This window comes from Molossus molossus, unplaced genomic scaffold, assembly GCF_014108415.1.
Source record: "Molossus molossus isolate mMolMol1 unplaced genomic scaffold, mMolMol1.p scaffold_m16_p_19, whole genome shotgun sequence".
Lineage (NCBI taxonomy): Eukaryota > Metazoa > Chordata > Mammalia > Chiroptera > Molossidae > Molossus > Molossus molossus.
This window is the reverse complement of record NW_023425354.1, coordinates 43,006,906-43,025,645: the sequence shown is the minus strand read 5'-3', so window position 1 is coordinate 43,025,645 and position 18,740 is coordinate 43,006,906. Positions and strand designations below refer to the sequence as shown.

General features: G+C 56.8%; 1 protein-coding gene across 1 annotated transcript; it reads left to right on the top strand.

Moving 5' to 3' along the window:
* Positions 1-538: 538 nt before the first annotated feature.
* On the top strand, positions 539-17,391 carry MNT (MAX network transcriptional repressor). Its single transcript, XM_036269203.1, has 6 exons — positions 539-1,023; positions 6,474-7,035; positions 7,637-7,678; positions 7,845-7,956; positions 13,522-13,714; positions 13,884-17,391. The coding sequence occupies exons 1-6, from the start codon at positions 951-953 to the stop codon at positions 14,639-14,641; spliced, it is 1,740 nt and encodes a 579-aa protein (XP_036125096.1). The 5' UTR covers positions 539-950; the 3' UTR covers positions 14,642-17,391.
* Positions 17,392-18,740: the final 1,349 nt, after the last annotated feature.

Below are 18,740 nucleotides of genomic sequence, written 5' to 3'. Positions count from 1 at the left end.
GGGGAGGAATGGAGACAAAACGCGGAATCGGATCGCCACTCCGCTCCCTCCGCCAATTCTCTGGCAGCCTCCTGCTGTCAGCTCCGCCCAGGGGCGGGTCCCGGGGCAATTGCAACAGCCGGGTGGTAGCAGGAATTGGGTCACGTGTGGGTAGGGAGCAGAGACCCAGGGATCAGGCCGGTCTCTACCATCCAATTGTTTCCCTGACCTAGAATGTCCTTCTTTGAGCTACTTAAGTGTTGAATTTTCCACCTTTTCTTCCCTCCAGCAGGACAAATTTTGTTGTGAATAACCCAAACACACCCCCACAGTCCTTGCTCAACTTGTGGCATGCAATCGGGGCGGGGCGAGGCGGGAAAGCGGAAATGAAGGGCGCGAATCCGGCCCCAGCTTCTCCCACCCCCAACCCAGGCCACGTGTGCTCCCGCCGCATATAGTGGGCGGGGACAGCTCGCTCCCAACCCCGCCCCTCCTTCCGTGAGACGCCTGGGCCCTGCGGGTGGGGGCTCCGGTCCGGGCTTTGGCTTCGGCCCCGGTGTAGTAGCGGGGGCGGCGGCCGGGGGCAGCGCGGCTCCTTCCCTTGTTGTGTGTGTCGGTGCCTCCTCGCCATCTTGTTGCAAAGCCTTTTCTTGTCGGCGGGACTCCTGGGGGCCGCGGGGCGGGAGGCAATAGAAGGAAGGAAGAGAGGGAGGGGAAGGAAAAAGACAGTGGCGCCTTTTTTTTTTGCATCAAATTATTTTAATTTGCAAATTATATTTTGCAAATATTTTGGGAGACATTGATTTTTCTCCCTGTGCTCCCCCGTTCTTGCCTGCGGAGTGCGCTGCGCCGCCCAACCCTGTCGCCCTCCGGAGGTGATCCCTCCCTCCTGCCTGCCCGCCAGCCTGTCCTGTGCCTGGCTCGCGGGCCGCAGTCTCGGCCCCGGCGCGCCCCCGGCAGCTCTCGGCGCGATGAGCATAGAGACGCTACTGGAGGCGGCCCGCTTCCTGGAATGGCAAGCGCAGCAACAACAGAGAGCACGTGGTGAGCGGCCGGGCTGGGCCCCTGGGGCACCGGGGAATGGGAGGCGAGCTACCCCGGTTCCCGAACCGACGCCGAAACACAGACAAGACCCCCTCCCGGGCGCCCCGCGAAGCCAGGCAGTGCAAGGCTCGGCGCACGAGCCGCCGCCCCGGGAGGGAGGAGTGTTGTGGGCAGTGAAATTAATTAATGACTTCATTAACATGCGGCGAGGGACCCCGCTCCTGTGAGCGCCACCCGGCTGTCTGCCACCCCTTGTACACCTTTTGTGGAGGCTCCTTCCGCGTGGGTCAGTGGCGCCCTCGGTAGCTCTGAGGATGTGTGAGCCGGGGGTGGGGTGAGCAGTGGTGTTGCGTGGGGTGGCAGACCCGTGTGTGCGTGCTTGTGTGCACGGGGGATGTGTGATGGGAGCCTCGAGAAGAGTGGATGAACGGACATGTACACGGGTGAATGTATAGTGCACACGAGTGGGCGTGTGTGTAACGGAGTGGGGGGAAGGAATTACTCTACATGGAGCAACTCTCTGGATTCCTTGGCCCTATGGGGAGGGTGCGGGGGGCGCTCCCAGCAGATCTACGCGCCACTGGGGCGGAGGCGGCCTTTGCAGAATGAAATGACATCGCGTGTCTTATGATCTTGGCCAGCCCCGCCTGACCCCGCCTCCCAGAGCTTGGGCTGGGTCGCGCGTCAGGGGTTTGGGTGAAAGCCGGCTGATTGGGTATTTGAAAAACGGCCTGCAGGTCGCTGTGGGCAGCCCCTGGGCACCCCTTTCTGCTCCCCACTTTAGCCAGTGTGGAATGTGGCGTGTCTGCGCGTTCCATACCCGCTCTCGGCTGGAATGTTGCGTGTGTCTGCGTACCAAGCCCGTTGGTTACACCCGGTGGTGACGTGGACGGGCCCCGCCCCCGACCACGTGCACCGGGGACACTCCCGCTAGGGACCGCGCGGCCCAGCCCCTTGCTGCCTCGCGGTCGACCAGAGGCGGGGCCTGGGCGGGGCTGGCCAAGGGCCTGGCGTCCGGTTGGACCCTGGCTCTGGGCACTGGGTATCTCTCCCGGAGAGCCTCTTTGCCTTGTGAGGGAGGAGCCCAGCTCACCTGTCGGTTCTCGCTCCAACCTCCTGTTTTTGATCGTGAGGTGAGGGAAACCCTCAGAGTTACAGAGCAACAGGATATTTAGAGCTCATATATTCCCACTGACCCCAAAACGTTCTCACCAGGACCCCCCTGGCAACAACCCCGGTCACATTGTGGAATGAGCCAGGCTAAGAAGGGGCAAACTTTGATGCTCCCTCGACACGGGGGAGATGAAAATTTCAGATGCTCCCTATCCCCACGCGCCCTTGTTAATGGTCCCCAGCTTAAGGGTTCTGCAGAAATAGGGTCTAGAGGAAAGACCTCCGTTTTCCGGACTGTTGCCAGGGCTTCAGTGTGTATGCAGTATCGGAGGACTCCTGCTCTCTCCAACCCTCCCCTTCCCAACCCTTCAGTTGGGTTGGTTGTGGTGGAGATTTCGCTTCGCCCTCCTTTCCTTTCTCTCTGCCTATTGTTGCTTCAATGATGAGTCATGCAGGAGGTAGTAGTATGTGTTGTGTGTGTGTGTGTGTGTGTGTGTGTGCGCGCGCGCGCGCGCGCTCCTGCCGCCACCGCGGCCGGTGGGGAGAGTGGGAGGGGGTCGCAGCAGGCCAGGGGCGGGGGGAGCAGTGGGTCCACTGGCCTAGTTGGGTTGACCGGCCTCTCAAGGTCAAGAGTCACTCGAGATATGTGAGACCGATATGCTTGGGTTTTTCAGAACTGACAGACTGAGACATCAGCCCAAACGTCCCTCCCCTCTTGTCTTTGGGGTCCAGAGCAGGGTCAGGCGGTGGATAGTGCTGGTGGTGACCAAGAACTCCCGCGTGCCCAGCTGCAGGAGGAGTAGCTTGCACAAGATTTGGAGAGACTGAGACACCTGCTGCCACCATCAACACAGTACAATTCGAGAATACCTATTGTGTCCCTCCCCGTTGTGTACCTTGTCCCAAGGAAATATTTACCTCACCTTTACTTTACCTGCAGGCTAGTTGACCATAACGGCAAAGGGAGAAGACCCCCACTGTTATCTGTCCACACTTTCCAAAATAAATAAGTCCACAGATGACCAGTAAGGACAGGGAGGATGTGTACAGCACTGAAGGAACCTGGGAATGATTCTCCCCTCAGAAGTTGCAGAGCCCTGCCCTCTCCCCCAGATGGTGAAGACTGGGGGTAGGGAGCTGAGTTGAAGCCTAGTTTAGCTGCCCAATCACAGCTTGTTGGTGGGGCAGGGTTCTTAGTGGGTGGATGGATGCTGGAAAGCCAGATCTACCCCAAAACTCCTGTTCAGATGGGTAGATCTGGCTATGGCAACTTAATCTCCAGAATTCATTTTTTTTCTACTTCTTGAGAGCCTGTCCTCAGACTGGGAATGGGAAGAATGGGAGAGAAGGGAGTGGTGCATGAACCTGCTGACCAGAATTGCTATCTTGGGTTATGTACCTGATGAGCAGCTTTGAACAGGGAGTCTCTTGTGCTTGCCCCCATTTAACCTCAAGGGTCAGTTTCCTGACCTAGAGCAGCCAGATTGCTCACATGATGAACCTGAGGATGTATGTGCCTGAGAGAGAGAAAGGGAGAGAGAGAGCAGAGAGGGAACAGCAAGGCCATCCTGGTGGTCAGCTGGAGGGCTTGGTCATTTCCAGCATTCTTGAGTTGGCTCCATTGGGACCCTATTCTACCTTGATTGGAGGGAGCTGGTTGCGTGTTCAAGGCTTCTGACCTAGTTGCGCTTTGGGCCTGCCTTATGTGCTAAGCTCCCTAATAGCACACAAAAGGGGAAAATGACCCTGAACATTTGGGGCCACCTGGCGTGGATGACTCAGGCCCCAGCTCTGAGCCTGCTGAGCATCTGGACCACAGTGACTGGGGATGGCTGAAGGGAGCACAATGCCCATACTCTCCACTGCGGCCCCTGGAGCACCCCAGAGGAGTCATATTAAATTCCGTGGGGGTGGGGGTGGGGGTGGGATTCAGCCTTTGGGCAGAGCCCAGGGAAGGTATCACAGTATGTATGTGCATATGTGGGAGTGAGAAGGGAGTGCACCCATGGGTGCAGCAGAGCATTGCTTTAAAGAGCCTAAACCCATATGCTTTTGAGGGAGGCCCCAAGGGGCTGCCGGCTTGCTTCCCCAACTTTATCTCTCCCTCTTCAGTGCACTGGAAGGGGGTAGCTACTGGGTTGGGATTGAGTTAGAGCTGGTGGGTAGGAGGAAGCTTTGGTGGGCTGGATCTGGCCTGGGCCACCCCCCTGTTCTTCACCACCAGTGAAGCTTTTTCATGCTGATCCAGATGTGATAAATTTTGGTCTTTCACCTGGGTCCTTTCTGGCACCTGTGAGGCATACCTGCCTGGCTTTGGAAGACAGAGGGTAGGTGAGGAGGTTGCCATCTTCTGGGTGAGCTTTGGAGTTTCTTTACAATATGGGAAAATGAGGTTTGCCTTCAGTCTGAGTTCCCAGCACACCTACCCTTGGGTTTGGGGCCCTGTCTTTCCTCCTAAATAAGGGAGAGTGGGACACTTGACCCAAGGCCAATGGAGGTTTGGGTCCTGGCTCAAAGGAATGGAGGTTGGGACTGTGTTGGGCTCCAGGGCCTTGTCTTGAGGATGAGGAGGGGGGAGGTGAAAGTGGGGGCAGGGAAGTGGACCAGGAATGTCCCAGGCTGGGCCCGAGAAGGGCTCCATAGCTGGAACTCATCGGGTTTCTTTCCCAGTGTGTTCTGTGGGAACCTGGAGCAGAGAGCTGGTTTTCTTTGTGGCTGTAACATAAGACAGTGCTGGTTGGAAAGACCTGGGAGAGCAAGGCCTTCCCTCATTGGAGTAGGCCTGCTGTGGCCTGGCAGCTCCCCTTCCTGAAGGGCAGGGGAAATACAGATACGGAAGAGGCTGGTGCTGACCTGTCCAGCCCCTGAGCTCTGGCTGCTGGGAAACCACTGAGTGCTTCCCCTCTCAGAGCACATCCCCCTCTACTTCCTCCTTTGCCTCTTTTCTGTGGGAGGGAGGGGCTCAGTGCAGGCCTGGCTCACTGAAGTTGTTAATTGGCCAAAGGGCCCCGAACTCTGGTTTTCTGGGGCCCCTGAGCCCAACAGACAAGTAGGGGGTTGATGCCCTCCTGCTGAAGGGGGCACTAAGCCAACCTCGTCACTCAGCCCTACCCCTTGTGGGATGGCCTATTTGGGGCGTGCCCATGCTGTCAGCTGGGTTAGTCAGCAGTGTGGTGAATCCGGGGCAGGTTGACCAGCCTGCTCCCTTGCCTGGGGGCTACAGTCAATTCCCCAGTGCTCCAGCCCAGCTCTCTAGCCAGGGGCCCCCAAGTGGGGCACGGTGGCAGTAGAGTGGGGCCTCTGGAACAGGAGGGGCTGCTCCCCTTCCGCTGTTCCCAGCAGCTGCTGAGCAGGCCTCCCTTTCCTGCAGGGCTTTCTTTCAGCAGAGGTGCTGGGTGGATAGTATAATGTTGCCCCAGCTCATTGCCTTGCTCAACCTCTATTAAAGTATGGCTTTCCTTTTTGCCTGGCTTGTACCTTTTTACTTTACGCTGCTGGGGGTGGTGGGTGGTGGTATGGGATTTGAGGGAAATGAGTTCTAGCATGACAAAGGGCAGAGAAGGATCAAGTATGTTTTTTAGGGTCCCTGAGGAAAATAGGTTTCCTCATGTGTGAGCTGAAGGTGATATTCCTGACCCACCTGTGGGGGGCTCTTGTGAAGACCCAGGTGTGTGTGTAGACCCTAGTGAGCATAAGGTGGCACAGTAAGTACCAGGCGTCCACCCTGTGTCATAGAGATCTGGATGGGTCTACCCATTTCACCTGTAACTTGCTGTGTGACCCTCAATAAATACTTTGCCTCTCTTAGCTAATTTATCTCAATCTGTGAAATGAAGGTATTACCTCCCTTCTAGAAAGTACTTGGCAAATATTGTTGAAGGTCTTGCCCAGAAGCTATGATCTGTCCATCATGGTCTGGCCTCTGCCCACCTCATCTATCACCCTTTTGCTCCTGACCTCTGCTTATCAGCTGTCTAACCCTTCAACCTTCAGATGGCTAAGCCTCCAGCATCCTTTCTGACAGCTCCCACTCCGCCAAGGCCTGCCTTCTCTGTTATTTTACCCTGTTACTTGTCCCTCCTGCCACCCTCCAGGCTTTGAGCTCCCCAAAAGGAGAGACTGGATTTGTTTTATTTGTTCGTTGCTGTGCCCCCAGCACATAGCCCAGAGTCTAGCTGGGTGTGGATGGATATTTGTGGCATCTCAAGCTGAGCAGAGGTGTTACTGAGCCCTGCCTGAGACAAGGTCAGAAGATGGGCTATGGTCAGAGCACAGGTGAAACTGGGGTCCAGGATTGTTGGCCCTGCTGAGACACCCCTTCTGTTCTCTCTGCGTAGAGGAGCAGGAGCGGCTTCGCTTGGAGCGGGAGCAGGAGCAGAAGAAGGCCAGCAGCCTGGCCAGGCTGGCCCATGCTTTGCCTGTGGAGGAACCCCGCATCGAGGCACCACCCCTGCCTCTGTCGCCACCAGCACCCCCACCAGCACCTCCACCACCACTTGCCACCCCCACCCCACTGACTGTCATTCCTATTCCAGTAGTGACCAACTCCCCTCAGCCTCTGCCCCCACCCCCACCACTGCCCCCTACAGCCCAGCCTCTGCCCTTGGCACCTCGCCAGCCAGCCCTGGTTAGCACCCCTGGACTTAGCATTAAGGATTCTGTTCCCCTGCCCACCAGGCCCCAGGTGCCCACCCCTGCACCCCTGCTGCCAGACTCCAAGCCCACCGGCAGCCCCAAGCCTTTGCAGCCCCTCCCCACACCCATCCTGACCATAGCACCACATCCTGGAGTCCAACCCCAGCTGGCCCCCCAGCAGCCACCCCCACCCACTCTTGGGACCCTGAAGTTGGCACCAGCTGAAGAAGTCAAATCCAGCGAACAGAAGAAGAGGCCTGGGGGGTGAGTGAGGTGTGGCAGAGTTGGGGCTGGTGGAATGGAGAGAAATGCCCACCCCCTGGGCTGTGTGTGCAAGAGAAACTACTCTCCCCAGCTAGCCCTTCAGAACCGTGTCCTCCCTACCTCTCCAACAAAAAATCGTCCTCCTATATTTGGACACATTCTCACTGTGTTGTGCCCAGCAGGATCTCGGGAGTGGGGAATGACTATTGCCCTCTGTTGTTCTCAAGCTTCTGTGTTCCCTGATTCCCTCCAAGGTTTGGGCTGATAGCATTTGTAGGGCCTTTGGAAAGAGTGCTGTATTCTGGACCTCCTGGGTAAGGGCTGGGGTCAACTGCATATTTCTTTGAGCCTGAGGAGCCCTTCTGTCTCAGAGGTGGAGAGGTGGGATGGAGGGTTAACGGGGTTGTGAATTATGAGTACACATGTGCCCTCCATGGGGTGAATGCAACAGCGCACTGGGTGAACATCTTCCCTTGCTGCTTTCATAGAGAGGTCAAGTCGGGAGCAAAAAGCCTGTGGCATTTGAGGGGTGGGGGCAGGGGGCAGGAAGGCCGTCTAATCGGGCCCTCCTCCCTGAGCCTCCTGTCTGTCTGGGTTGCAGGATCGGAACCAGAGAAGTCCACAACAAATTGGAGAAGAACAGGTGTGTGTGTGTGTGCGCGTGCGTGCGTCTGTGTGTGTGTGTACGTGTGTGATCTGGTTCTACCCTTGGTCCCCCAAGCTTCCTTGGGCCTTCCCTCCCTTCCCCCACCGCGTCCCCCCACCCCCTCGCGCTGGCTGACCAGCGGTGCTCGCCCTCCTCTCCTCAGGAGGGCCCATCTGAAGGAATGCTTTGAGACCCTGAAGCGCAATATCCCCAACGTGGACGACAAGAAGACATCGAATCTGAGCGTGCTGCGGACGGCACTGCGGTACATCCAGGTATGGGGGAGGGAGGCCTGGGGGAGAGGAGGCGGGCGGTGGCAGTGCTGGCCGCAGCTCCGCCAGCTTCCTCCCCACTCCTGCGGCCCTCCGCCCCTCTCCGCGGCCCCGCCCGCCTCCACGCGGGCGCTGAGCACATGGCCGGCTGACGTCAGCGGGGCTCCCCGCCCAGGAGGGGGCGGGAGGGCGCCTGCGCAGGGAGTGTAGTAGCGGGGCTCCTCTGCCTCCCTCCCCCCCACCCCCGCCGGACCGCCCCGCAGAGCCCCGGCAACTGCTGGGCCTGGCAGCTGTGTGTCGAACTGGTGCCGTCCGTCCGTCCGTCCGTGGTCCATGGCCTGATGCTGTTAGTGCACCACGGGTGAAAAGGGCGTGGAGCGGCCCCCGCCCTCGCCTCCACCCCGCCCATAGTGCCGGGGCGGGAACCGGATTCGGCCCGAGGCTCGTGGGTGGGTGGGGTCCCCGGTCCCCGGAGCGTGGCTCCTTCTGGGCAGCGCGCCAGTGAAGCCCCCTACTTTCACCCCAGAAGGATGAAGATCCCTCCAGTGGGTGCATTGAGGGGGCTTTGGGGAAGTGCGGCGGTCTGACTGGGTGACAAATAGTCACGGTGACACCGAACCTTTAAAAATTACGCTCTCCTTCCGTCTGGATTTTTAAAAAGCTCTTTCCAAGGGGCTTTCCTGTGTGTCCCCTTCCTTTGGGCATTGGCTCTCCTCTGCAGTACAGGGCGGGGGGGTGGGCCCGCCAGATAAGACTGTTGCCATGACGGCCGGAGTTTCGGTTTCCTTGGAAACCGGCCGAAGGTTCCGCGTGCCGGGAAGGAGGCTGTGGGGGTGGGGCGGACCGCCACGCACGGCTGCAGCTGAGACGGAGTCGGAACCAGCCGTTGGGGGAGTGGGAGGGGCCTAGGCTTCTTCCCGCGCGGGCGGGGGCGGAGGAGCCTTGGGTCTCCCTATCTGCGCCTCTGGAAGCTTGGGGGCTGGGCTAGAAGCCAGCGGCAGAGCACCACCCTCCCTCCCACCACCACCCCTCCCACCACCACCACCACCACCACCACCCCTCCCACCACCCCTCCCACCACCACCACCACCCTCCCTCCCACCACCACCCCTCCCACCACCACCACCACCACCACCACCCCTCCCACCACCACCACCACCACCGGCCTCAACTGCCGGGTCACAGCCCTGAGGTAACCGCTGCCTGACTTGTTGAAGGGCGGAGGCACTGCTTCGGGACTGCTCCCGGCAGGCATCCTCCCGCAGACGCGCGCCCTTCCGCCCGCCCTCTGCCGGGCGGGGCTGGCGCGCTTCCCAGCACCCGGGAGAGGCGTGGCCTGGCCGCGGGTTGGTGGGACCGGGCGGGGGCGGGGCTCCTGAGAGCTAGGAGGGAGGGTGCGGCCCGAGGGGGTGACGCTGCAAAGCCGGGTCCGCGTGGGTGCGCGCGTGCCCCTGGAGGGGCGGAGCATTGCCTGTGTCCGGAATGGCGCGGGAGGGGGAGGGGCCGGGCTGTGGGTTTAGGATCGTGCCGGGGAGACTTATTTCTGGGATGTTTTTGCGGAATTTGGGTTTGACTGTAAGTTACTGGTCTTTCATATGGCCTGGGAGCAAATCCCTGTCCAAATGCTGTGATATTCCTGTGAATATCCTTTTTTTCTCCTGTACTGTGGTGATGCTAAATAGGAAAAAAATAGCATCTCGTCATGGGGATGTTAGGGGAATTGGACCTTTATAAATATTGACTTAATAGCAGTTGTTGAGAAATTTGAAGGTTCTTTTTTATAGACGCATACTTAGGGAAGGGAGTCTTGCATGACGTATGGATTTGAAAATAAATCACAGCGATTCAGTGGAACCAGCAAACTCCGGGATATGGGCTTGGGCTGAATAGGATGCGCACCTTGGACCCAGGCTGTCCATAGAATTACTTGTCCTGGGGCATACAATGGAGGCAGAATTTTACAAGGCTCTTTGGCTCAGCTGTTGGAGCATTGGCCTGTGTACCACGGGGTCGTGGGTTGATTCCTGGCCCTGGTCGGGGTCCTCGGAGGCAACGGATCCATCTCACATTGATGTTTCTGTCTCTCCCCCCCCCCCCCCTCCAAATATTTAAGGACAGACCTGTGTCTAATTCTGAGGATAAAGTGGGGAACAAAGAAAAAAGTGTGGGTCTCTGTCCTCATAGGTTTGGTCTGGTGGCAGAATATAAACAAATAAACCAAACAGAGGACTGTGCCATGAGGGCGAAGTAGGACAGAGACTGCAGGATTTGTTCTGTGGGGTTAGGGTGTTGTTGCTAAGGATGAAGCATTTGAGATGAGACCTGAAGGTCTCAGGGTGATCTAGGCGAAGTAGAGCACAACGCAGGCAAAAGTTTCTCCAGCAGGAGGGTTGCCACTCACAGTTGGGAGGCAGCAGGGCACTAGATGGGAGTCAAAAAAAGTACTGGAGAGACCATGTAGGGCGTGAAGACTGAGGGCTTTGGTCATGTGCTGTGGCAGGAAGCTGTGGGAGGCCTAGTCCCCAGCCAGACCCAGAGTGGCTAGGAGGTAAAGAATTTGAAGAAAGACCCAGTTAAGTGGACAGACAGGAAGAGGAGGGGTAGGCAGGTACCAAACCACATATCCAGGTAGCCTTAGAAAGGGAATGGGTTTTAAAAGAAGCAGTGTGGACTAAAGTAGACCCTAGGAAAACTTTTCAGGGGCCTCTAGGCTTGTGGGGAACTGGGCTAGGTGAGAAAAGGAGGTTTGAACCAGCAGTTGTGGTTCAGTAGGTTGAGCATTGTCCCATACACCAAAGGGTTACCAGTTGGATTCCGGTTCAGGGCACATGCCCAGGTTTCAGGCAGGGGGTGTGCAGGAGGCAGCACATTGATGTTTCTATCTCTCTCTTCCCCTCTCCCTTTCTCTTTCTCTGAAAATCGATGAAAACTTTTTAATCTTTACCCGAGGATATTCTTCCATTGATTTTTTTTTTTTTTTTTAGATAGAGTTGGGGGAGGGAAAGAGAGAAACATCACTGTGAGAGAGACACATCGTTTGGCTGCCTCCTTCATGACCCTGACAGGGGATTGAACACACAACCGAGGTATGTGCCCTTGATTCCTCGGGTTGATGCTCTAACCACTGAGCCAAACCAGCCAGGGCAAAAAGCGTTTTTGTTTTGTTTTGTTTTTTTTTAAGGTTTGGGTCCCTGATGTTCGCTCTCGCTGAGCCAGAAGTCTACCTTCCCTGCTAGCAGGTAGAATTCAGGACAGCCACCTCCAGCCCCCCGTAGCCAGGTTGGAGTGAAGGTTGACTCACCACAGGCCCTCTCATTGATGTGGCCTTAACTGATATCATGTTCAGTACTGGCTTCTTTGGATGAGAAGCCAAGACAGGTGTGTGTGGGTAAGGGAAGGGCTCTTTCTCGCAGAAATATGGGAAGAAGCAGGCTAATCTCAAAGGCAAGATGATAGAGGGACTGTGTGGCCTGGTACTGGCTACAGAAGTATAAAGCTACCAGGTTTCAGGCTACTACAGACAGAGCATGGCTATATTGGGGTTTTGTGTCTCAGACACTAATGTTTAAGGTATCTTACTGGTGAGGTCAGAAACACAAGGAGTTAGGGGCTGTCGGAGGAGTGAGGGGAAATTAGGCCTGGTTGATGTGTGGAGTTGAAGACATTGTTACGCCCAAGAAGGGCAGGTGAACAGTCAAGACAGGCTGCTGCAAAACTGCCCTTAGGAAAGAAATGAGTGACTGTAATTCTTCTGTGGTGAAGGGGAGAAACAGGATAGAGGAGGGAACTAACACAATCGAATCCTCACAGATTCTTCCCTTGGGACCAGGTACGATGTTGTACATAGCTCTGTCCTGGCCACTGGTGGAGTCGGGATATAAGCTACTTATAGAAGAGTCCTTGCCCTCTCTCACAGGGCTGGACAGGATGGTGTGTGTGAGTGGAGAGCTAAACATGAAATATTTTGTGATATGAGTCAATGTCTGATTAAGTGTGACCTGACAGTGTCATACAATGCTCAGGTGTGTGGTGGATGTCAGGAGGATGTACTGGTGAAGGCATGGGATGGGGGGGACAGTGGAGGAGGTGGAGGCCCAAGTGTAGTCTTAGAGCAGGAGCAGATAAGACTCAGGAGTGAGAGGGGAGGATCCCTGTGTGAGCGTGTGAGCGTCTGGATACGCAGGGTTGGGAGAAGCAAACTAAGACAACCTGGTGAGTTTGGTATATAAAGAGCCAGTGGGCTCTGCACCTGGTCGTGACTGGCAAGTCTTGGAAGCTAGAAGCTCAAGAGAAGTTCAGGTAAGAGATCTGGGAGGTAGCAGGGCAGAATTGGCCGTGTCATCTGGTTGAACCATCAGTCATGCCTGGACAGAGGAGAAGCCAGCAACAGGGAGGCCTGTGAAACTTAGGTTGGTTTAATAGTGTCCGAGTCAGGAGGTCATGTAGGACGGGTGAGACTTCTGGGTGGAAGGGAGCAGGGAAATAAGACATGGGCTGGCACATTGGGGCTGCTTTTAAGCCTCATGCAAAGGGAAACTGGAGACCCTTCTGATAGGAGAGCAAAGCCACATTCTGGGAGGCAACCTAACGGGCAGAAGGTTGCCTGTGGCCCTGGAGAACTTGAGGGGAGATGGCACCCTGTGTAAGGGAGCTCCCCTGGTGTCTTGAGTGAAGTGGGTGGCATCAGTTTCTTGGGGGTGGGAGGGACCTGGAGCCTGTGGTGAAAGAGAAGCCTCTCAGGGGTGCTCAGTCAAGTCACTGTACCCCAAGAGCCATTTCTCATTGATCATTCAACTCAGGTACAGGTGTTAAAGGAGGGGCACATTCCAGAGCCTGGGGATTGTGAAGGCTGTGGGCAGTGTGGGGAGGTGTCACAGGTGGGCACTGCACGGAGTAACCTAGGAGGTCAGAGTGGAGGTGCAGAGCCAGCAGCTGCTGGGGCCAGATGGAGGTCAGTCAAGAATGAACGGGGGGGGGGGGGGGGGGGGGGCGGTGTTACAAAGTCTAGTGGGTCATCCTCTAAGGACACTGAAGTTAAGGAGAGTAGTGAATGATGAGATGGAGAAAAGGCCGAACCATTGGGGTTCTTTGGGGAATGGGTTCCCAAGAGGGTAGCTTGTGGCATCACTGAGTGACACAATGGTACGAATGCGGTATAGGTCTTGGGCAGTACCCCGGAAATCGGTTACACCTTTTGTCATCTGCAGAATGGAGGGAGGTGCTGCCAGGAGGGTGGATGGGGCAAGAGGCAGCGAAGCCCTTCAGGACACAGTTGATGTGGAGAAGGGGAAGCCGCTGGTCTGGATCTGTGCTTTCTTTCAATGGCATCTGCCAGAGAGGCCACATTCCCTGGGACACAGGGAGGGCCTCACTGGGCAGAGCGATGGCCCAGGAGGCAAGTGTGGTCTCCAGCAGCCCCCGTCAGCCTGGGCGGCCTGGTCACTGCAGACCTGCCCCTGTGGACCAGGTGATCTGGAAGCAAGCGTGGCTGTAGGGGGATGTTTGAGGTACTGTGGGCCCTGAGGTTGTTGCTCAGGGTATCCTGCTTTTCCTTGCCCTATTCTCCAGTCCCTGAAGAGGAAGGAGAAGGAATATGAGCATGAGATGGAGCGGCTGGCGCGGGAGAAGATTGCCACGCAGCAGAGGTTGGCAGAGCTCAAACACGAGCTGAGCCAGTGGATGGACGTGCTGGAGATTGACCGTGTGCTCCGACAGACAGGCCAGCCTGAGGACGACCAGGCTTCCACCTCGACTGCCTCTGGTGAGCCCCACCCCTCAAATGTCAGGCTACCTGGCCAGGCCTTTGCCTGCTGGGAAAGATGCCCTCTCACCCCAGCCCCATGATCTCCTGGACCCCCAGGGATATCTGTTTTTCTAGCCTCTTGTTTCCAAGCCCTCTGACCTATCCCTGTCCTCGTGTCCCCCCACAGAGGGTGAGGACAACATAGACGAGGATATGGAGGAGGACCAGGCCGGCCTGAACCTACCTAAGCTGAGCCATCGCCCCCACCCGGAGCTGCCGAAGCCACTGCCCAGCACCGCCCCTGCACCTCTGCCTCCCCACCCACACCCCCACTCCCAGCCTGTGGCTCTTTCTCCTGCCCACCTTCCTGGGCAGCAGCCGCCGCCACAGCAGAAGACACCTCTGCCAGCCCCACCTCCCCCACCAGCTGCCCCTGCCCAGACGCTGGTGCCAGCTCCGGCCCATTTGGTGGCTGCATCTGGGGGAGGCTCTACAGTCATTGCCCACACGGCCACCACCCACGCCTCAGTCATCCAGACTGTGAACCACGTTCTCCAGGGGCCAGGCGGCAAGCATATCGCTCACATTGCCCCCTCAGCTCCCAGCCCTGCTGTGCAGCTGGCACCTGCCACACCCCCCATTGGCCACATCACAGTACACCCTGCTACCCTTAACCACGTGGCCCACCTTGGCTCCCAGCTTCCCTTGTACCCGCAGCCCGTGGCAGTGAGCCAGCCCGTGGCGGTGAGCCACATTGCCCACACCCTCTCGCACCAGCAAGTGAATGGCACAGCTGGGCTGGGGCCCCCCGCCACCGTCATGGCAAAGCCAGCTGTGGGGGCTCAGGTGGTGCACCACCCCCAGCTGGTGGGCCAGACAGTGCTCAACCCTGTGACCATGGTCACCATGCCCTCCTTCCCGGTCAGCACACTCAAGCTGGCTTGAGGATGAGGCCACTCAGAGGCCCCCAGTAGGGGCAAGGAGGGGGACCTATCCCCACACTCTCCCACCAGCTCCACACATTCCAGCCAGGCCCAGGCCCACCCCACCCACACCCACCCCCAGGCCTCCTAGGGGAAGGGGGTGCAGAGACTCTGAGCCAGGGGAGGGAGAGGCCGCCCCAGGGAGCTGGGCACAGGGCAGGGGGTTAGCCCACTGCACTAGGACTTGATAAAGTGATGAGAGACGCTCTGGTGGACATGCTGCCTATTTGGCCTGGTGCTGTTCCTGCCTCCCCATCCAGTCCCCTGAAACCAGTTCGATGTGACGTCGTGTTCTCCAACTTCTCCCTCCACGCCGCCTTCCTGTGCTGCTGCTGCTGCTATTGCTCTGTCTGGTGATGTGGCTGAGCGTTTAGACCCTCCCCTCCCAAGCCTCAGCCTTCTCTTCCCAGGCCTTTGGAGGGGAAAAGGGGGGGAGCTGAACTGAAGCAACTTGGCCCAAAAAGTTGGGGACCACTCTGGGCCCTGCTCTAAGTACAGGTGACAAGTCCTAGGAAGTGGCTGGTCTGAAGTCCTACCCAGACAGGTGGGTGCCCCAGCCTGGGCCTCTCCAACCAAGTTGCAGTCACTGTGATTCCTTACAGCAGAAACTAGTTAAGATGATTTTCTACCAACGGTAAACCAAACCCAAGCTGTTGCCAAGCTTCTGAGCCTTTCAACCCTTACTGGGCTCCTGACCTCAAGAGGGCAGGCTGAGGGTGGGGCGGGAAAGGAGGGACTTGGCTGTCTCCATCATCCCCTCCACCCCCTGGCCTAGGTCTGGACTGGGCTTCTCTGGACCCCCATTCCCATCCCTGGGTGTGGCTTTTGGCTCCTAGAGGCACTCTCCTGACTCCCCTGAGGGATGGGTGCATGGAGTGCCTCCTGGGAGACAGACCAGCATCTGGTCTGGGTTCTAGGAGCCTGAAGCCACAATGTTGAGGCAAAGGGGAAGTTAAAATCCAGGGGTTCCACTAGTACCCCCAATCCTTTCCCAAATATGCCCTGGGGACTTGTAGGGAGGGGGCAGGACCAGGCTATTGCAGGGCTGCTGCTGCTGCCCTAACTTCTCTGTCTCTGGCATCGTCTTTACCCCGAATGTCCCCCTTTCTCCAGCAGGCTTTATTGAGTGTACCCTCCTCCCACCAGGAACGGGTTTTCAGTTGGGCCAAAGGCAGGGCTGAGCTTGGGGGTGGGGAGGAGTCAGGGGAGCTGGCATATAGGGGATGCTGCCTTCCCTGCCCTCGCCTTGGCAGACTTTGGCTTCTCTTTTTATGTGGGTATTTATTACATGTGGCCTTGTGTCAGACAAAACAGTTACACACATGTGCACACTTGGCTCCCCACCTGGACACACTCACCAAAGGCCTTTCAGTGTCGGGGAGGAAGAGTGTGTCCCTAGGTGTGAAGTTTGCACTGACAGGCTTGGGGGTAGGGTGAATGTTGGGGTTCAGGATCCTCTGGAGTGGCCCCAGCAGAGGTCTTGAATGGATGTATATGCCTAAGAACTCCCCTTCAGTTCCTTCCTGATCCTGGAGACCTCCCAGGGGAAGGGGGAGACCTTCTCATGTGTCTCTGGGGGGGGAGGCCTATCAGATGCCTTAGAGGCCTCCGGGAGGGAGCCCCATACTGCCCCCCCAACCCCACGCAGCACTTCCACCTCACAAGCTTGCTGCCTTCCTGCTCCTGCAGCCGCTACCATCACCCTAGTTCCCTGGGGAGCCAGCTTCACTCCTCCCAGTTGATTACAATGGAAAGTACGGGGAGGAGGGCAGGCCTGGCGCCCAGGGAGCTGTCCGAGGAACACGGGTGAGCCGCCTCTCCGCTCCTTCATCTCCCTGCATCCTGAGGCTGGTCCAGAGTTAAAGCTTGTGTCAGCCAGTTGTCCCTCGGGCCTGCACAGATACCTCATCCGCCAGCTGCCCGTGCCCATCCCTGTCCCCAGCAGTGGGGGCTCTGAATCTAGTGCCGAATGACTATGTCCAGACTGGTGACAATGGGTGTTGTTGCTGTTGTTTTTGTTGTTTGTGAATGCTGTGACGCTGTGTGCCCCCAAGAGGGCAGACGCCACCCAGCCCTTTGGGCATCTCCCTTCTGAGAGCTATCAGGACCACATCTGTCCTCACCCTGTGGGACCACCTGCCCCTCCCCTCCCCTCCCTAGCCCTTCCAGCCTGGGGGACGCGCGCGCACACACATCTTACCTCTCATGCGTGTTTTACTTTTTGATGTTCAGAGTGGCTCACTGGCTGGGAATCTTTACCTCGGGGAGAGGGGGAGATTGGTTCCTTGGAGGGGGCCAAAGAAGGGCAGGGAATGCCTGGAGGGAAACGGGGGTGGGGGGTTACCAGAACCCCTACTCTCTCCGGGAACAGCTGCTTCTCCCCCATCCCAGGGTCCCAACCCCATCCCCCAAAGAGGTGGCCCTTGTTTACAGTGAGGACTCGGTCACTGTGTCTCCGTTTCCTGAAATATAAATTGTAGTGACCCCAGACTGTAGAGATTTTTATGTGTTTGGATACATCTGCTGTGTGGGAAAAAAAAACTACAAAAACCCTACTTTTGTATATATTGTATTTTTACTATTGAACTGTATTCTAGTGGCTGTTCATGCTCCAAGACTTTAGGTATTGAGACATGAATACTATCCATGTAATAAGCACTTGCCTGGAATAAAATATAAAATTGAAATAAACCTGCACTGAAACCTGAGATGGAGTTGCCAGCCTACAGCATCTGGGTCCTTTTGTTGCAAAATGAGGCAAAGAGGCCTTCAGAGAAAGACTTCCAGGAAGCAGTGGTCCTTTCCCTTCTGACATTTGGGGGATGGTCCTCAAGCAGTTTCTGTGCTAGTCAATTTTAGAAAAGATGAGAGACCTTCCCGTTCTGATCCCAAAGCTGAATCCTCAACAAGCTCTGAGAACTGCAGTTCTGGTCTTATGCTTTTTCAGTACTTCCTCAAACCATTTTTACCAACACTATCTTGTTTGATCTCCCAACACAGTGAAGTAAATTGCCAAGAACTAGCCCTGTTCTGGCAGAAAGAAAACAGGTTTGAAATGGCTGAGTGACTTAGAGTCATACAGCTAGCCTGGGACCTTGTGTAGCTTGTCAGATCTCAGCTCAGTGCAGGGTTCTCCTGAGCAGGTGCCATACTGCCCTGGGGCCTGTTGTAGAACTGGGGGATCTTGAACTCAAGTTCCAGTGGGAAAGGTGGAGGATCTGTGAGCAGGAGTGAGGACTGAGGGGATGTTGGGGTAGAGGTTAGGACAGGTCAACTGGGGAGTCCATACAGCTGTCCTTTCAGGAAAAGGAACAAAAAGAGGACGAGGTCCAAGCCATGTTCTAAGGTGGGCCTGCAAACCCGGTTCTGTAAAACCTTGGTCCCTATAATTACATCTTCTCTCCCCAGTTCAGAGGAAACAAGCCCTTTGGCAGGCTGGCTCAGGAATAAGTGGGGAGGCGAGGGAGAATTAGCTGGGCCTAGCCAATGACCAGGCAGGCTTCCTCATGCTGTTCTTAACTGCCTGACACTTGTCCCACTCTGGGCCCCAGCCAGGGAAACTGACTCTTTCTCCTTCTGGGGTGGGGGTGGGGTGTGATGTCATCCTTAGGGAAGGGAGTAATGGCCACTAATGTCTTGGGGTTCTGTTCTTTGAAGAAAAGCCAGCCTCAAAAGGCAGACCTAGTGCCCCTCCCCATTGCCCCACAATTTCACCAGCCTTTTCCACTTGTGAGATGCTGGCTCCCTCTACTGGTAGCTCTAGGGAGAGATGGATGCCTTCAACGAAGGGAAGGTGGACCCTTAGGCTTAATTATTTCCTGAACACCCTGTCTGTTTCAGACACGGTGCCCAGCCCTGGGGACAAAGCTGATGACTGCCCCTTCTAGTAATGACCTAGTATCATCTTAGAGCTATCACAATATTGTAAGGGTAGGCAGAAACTCCATTCAAAGGACAAACTCCCCTCCCTGCAGCCTGGAGCCTATGGCCCGGGCAATGGGAAACAGAAATCCCAAGAATCCGCGGGCTTCCATTGACCAGCCCTGCTCTGTGAAAGAGGG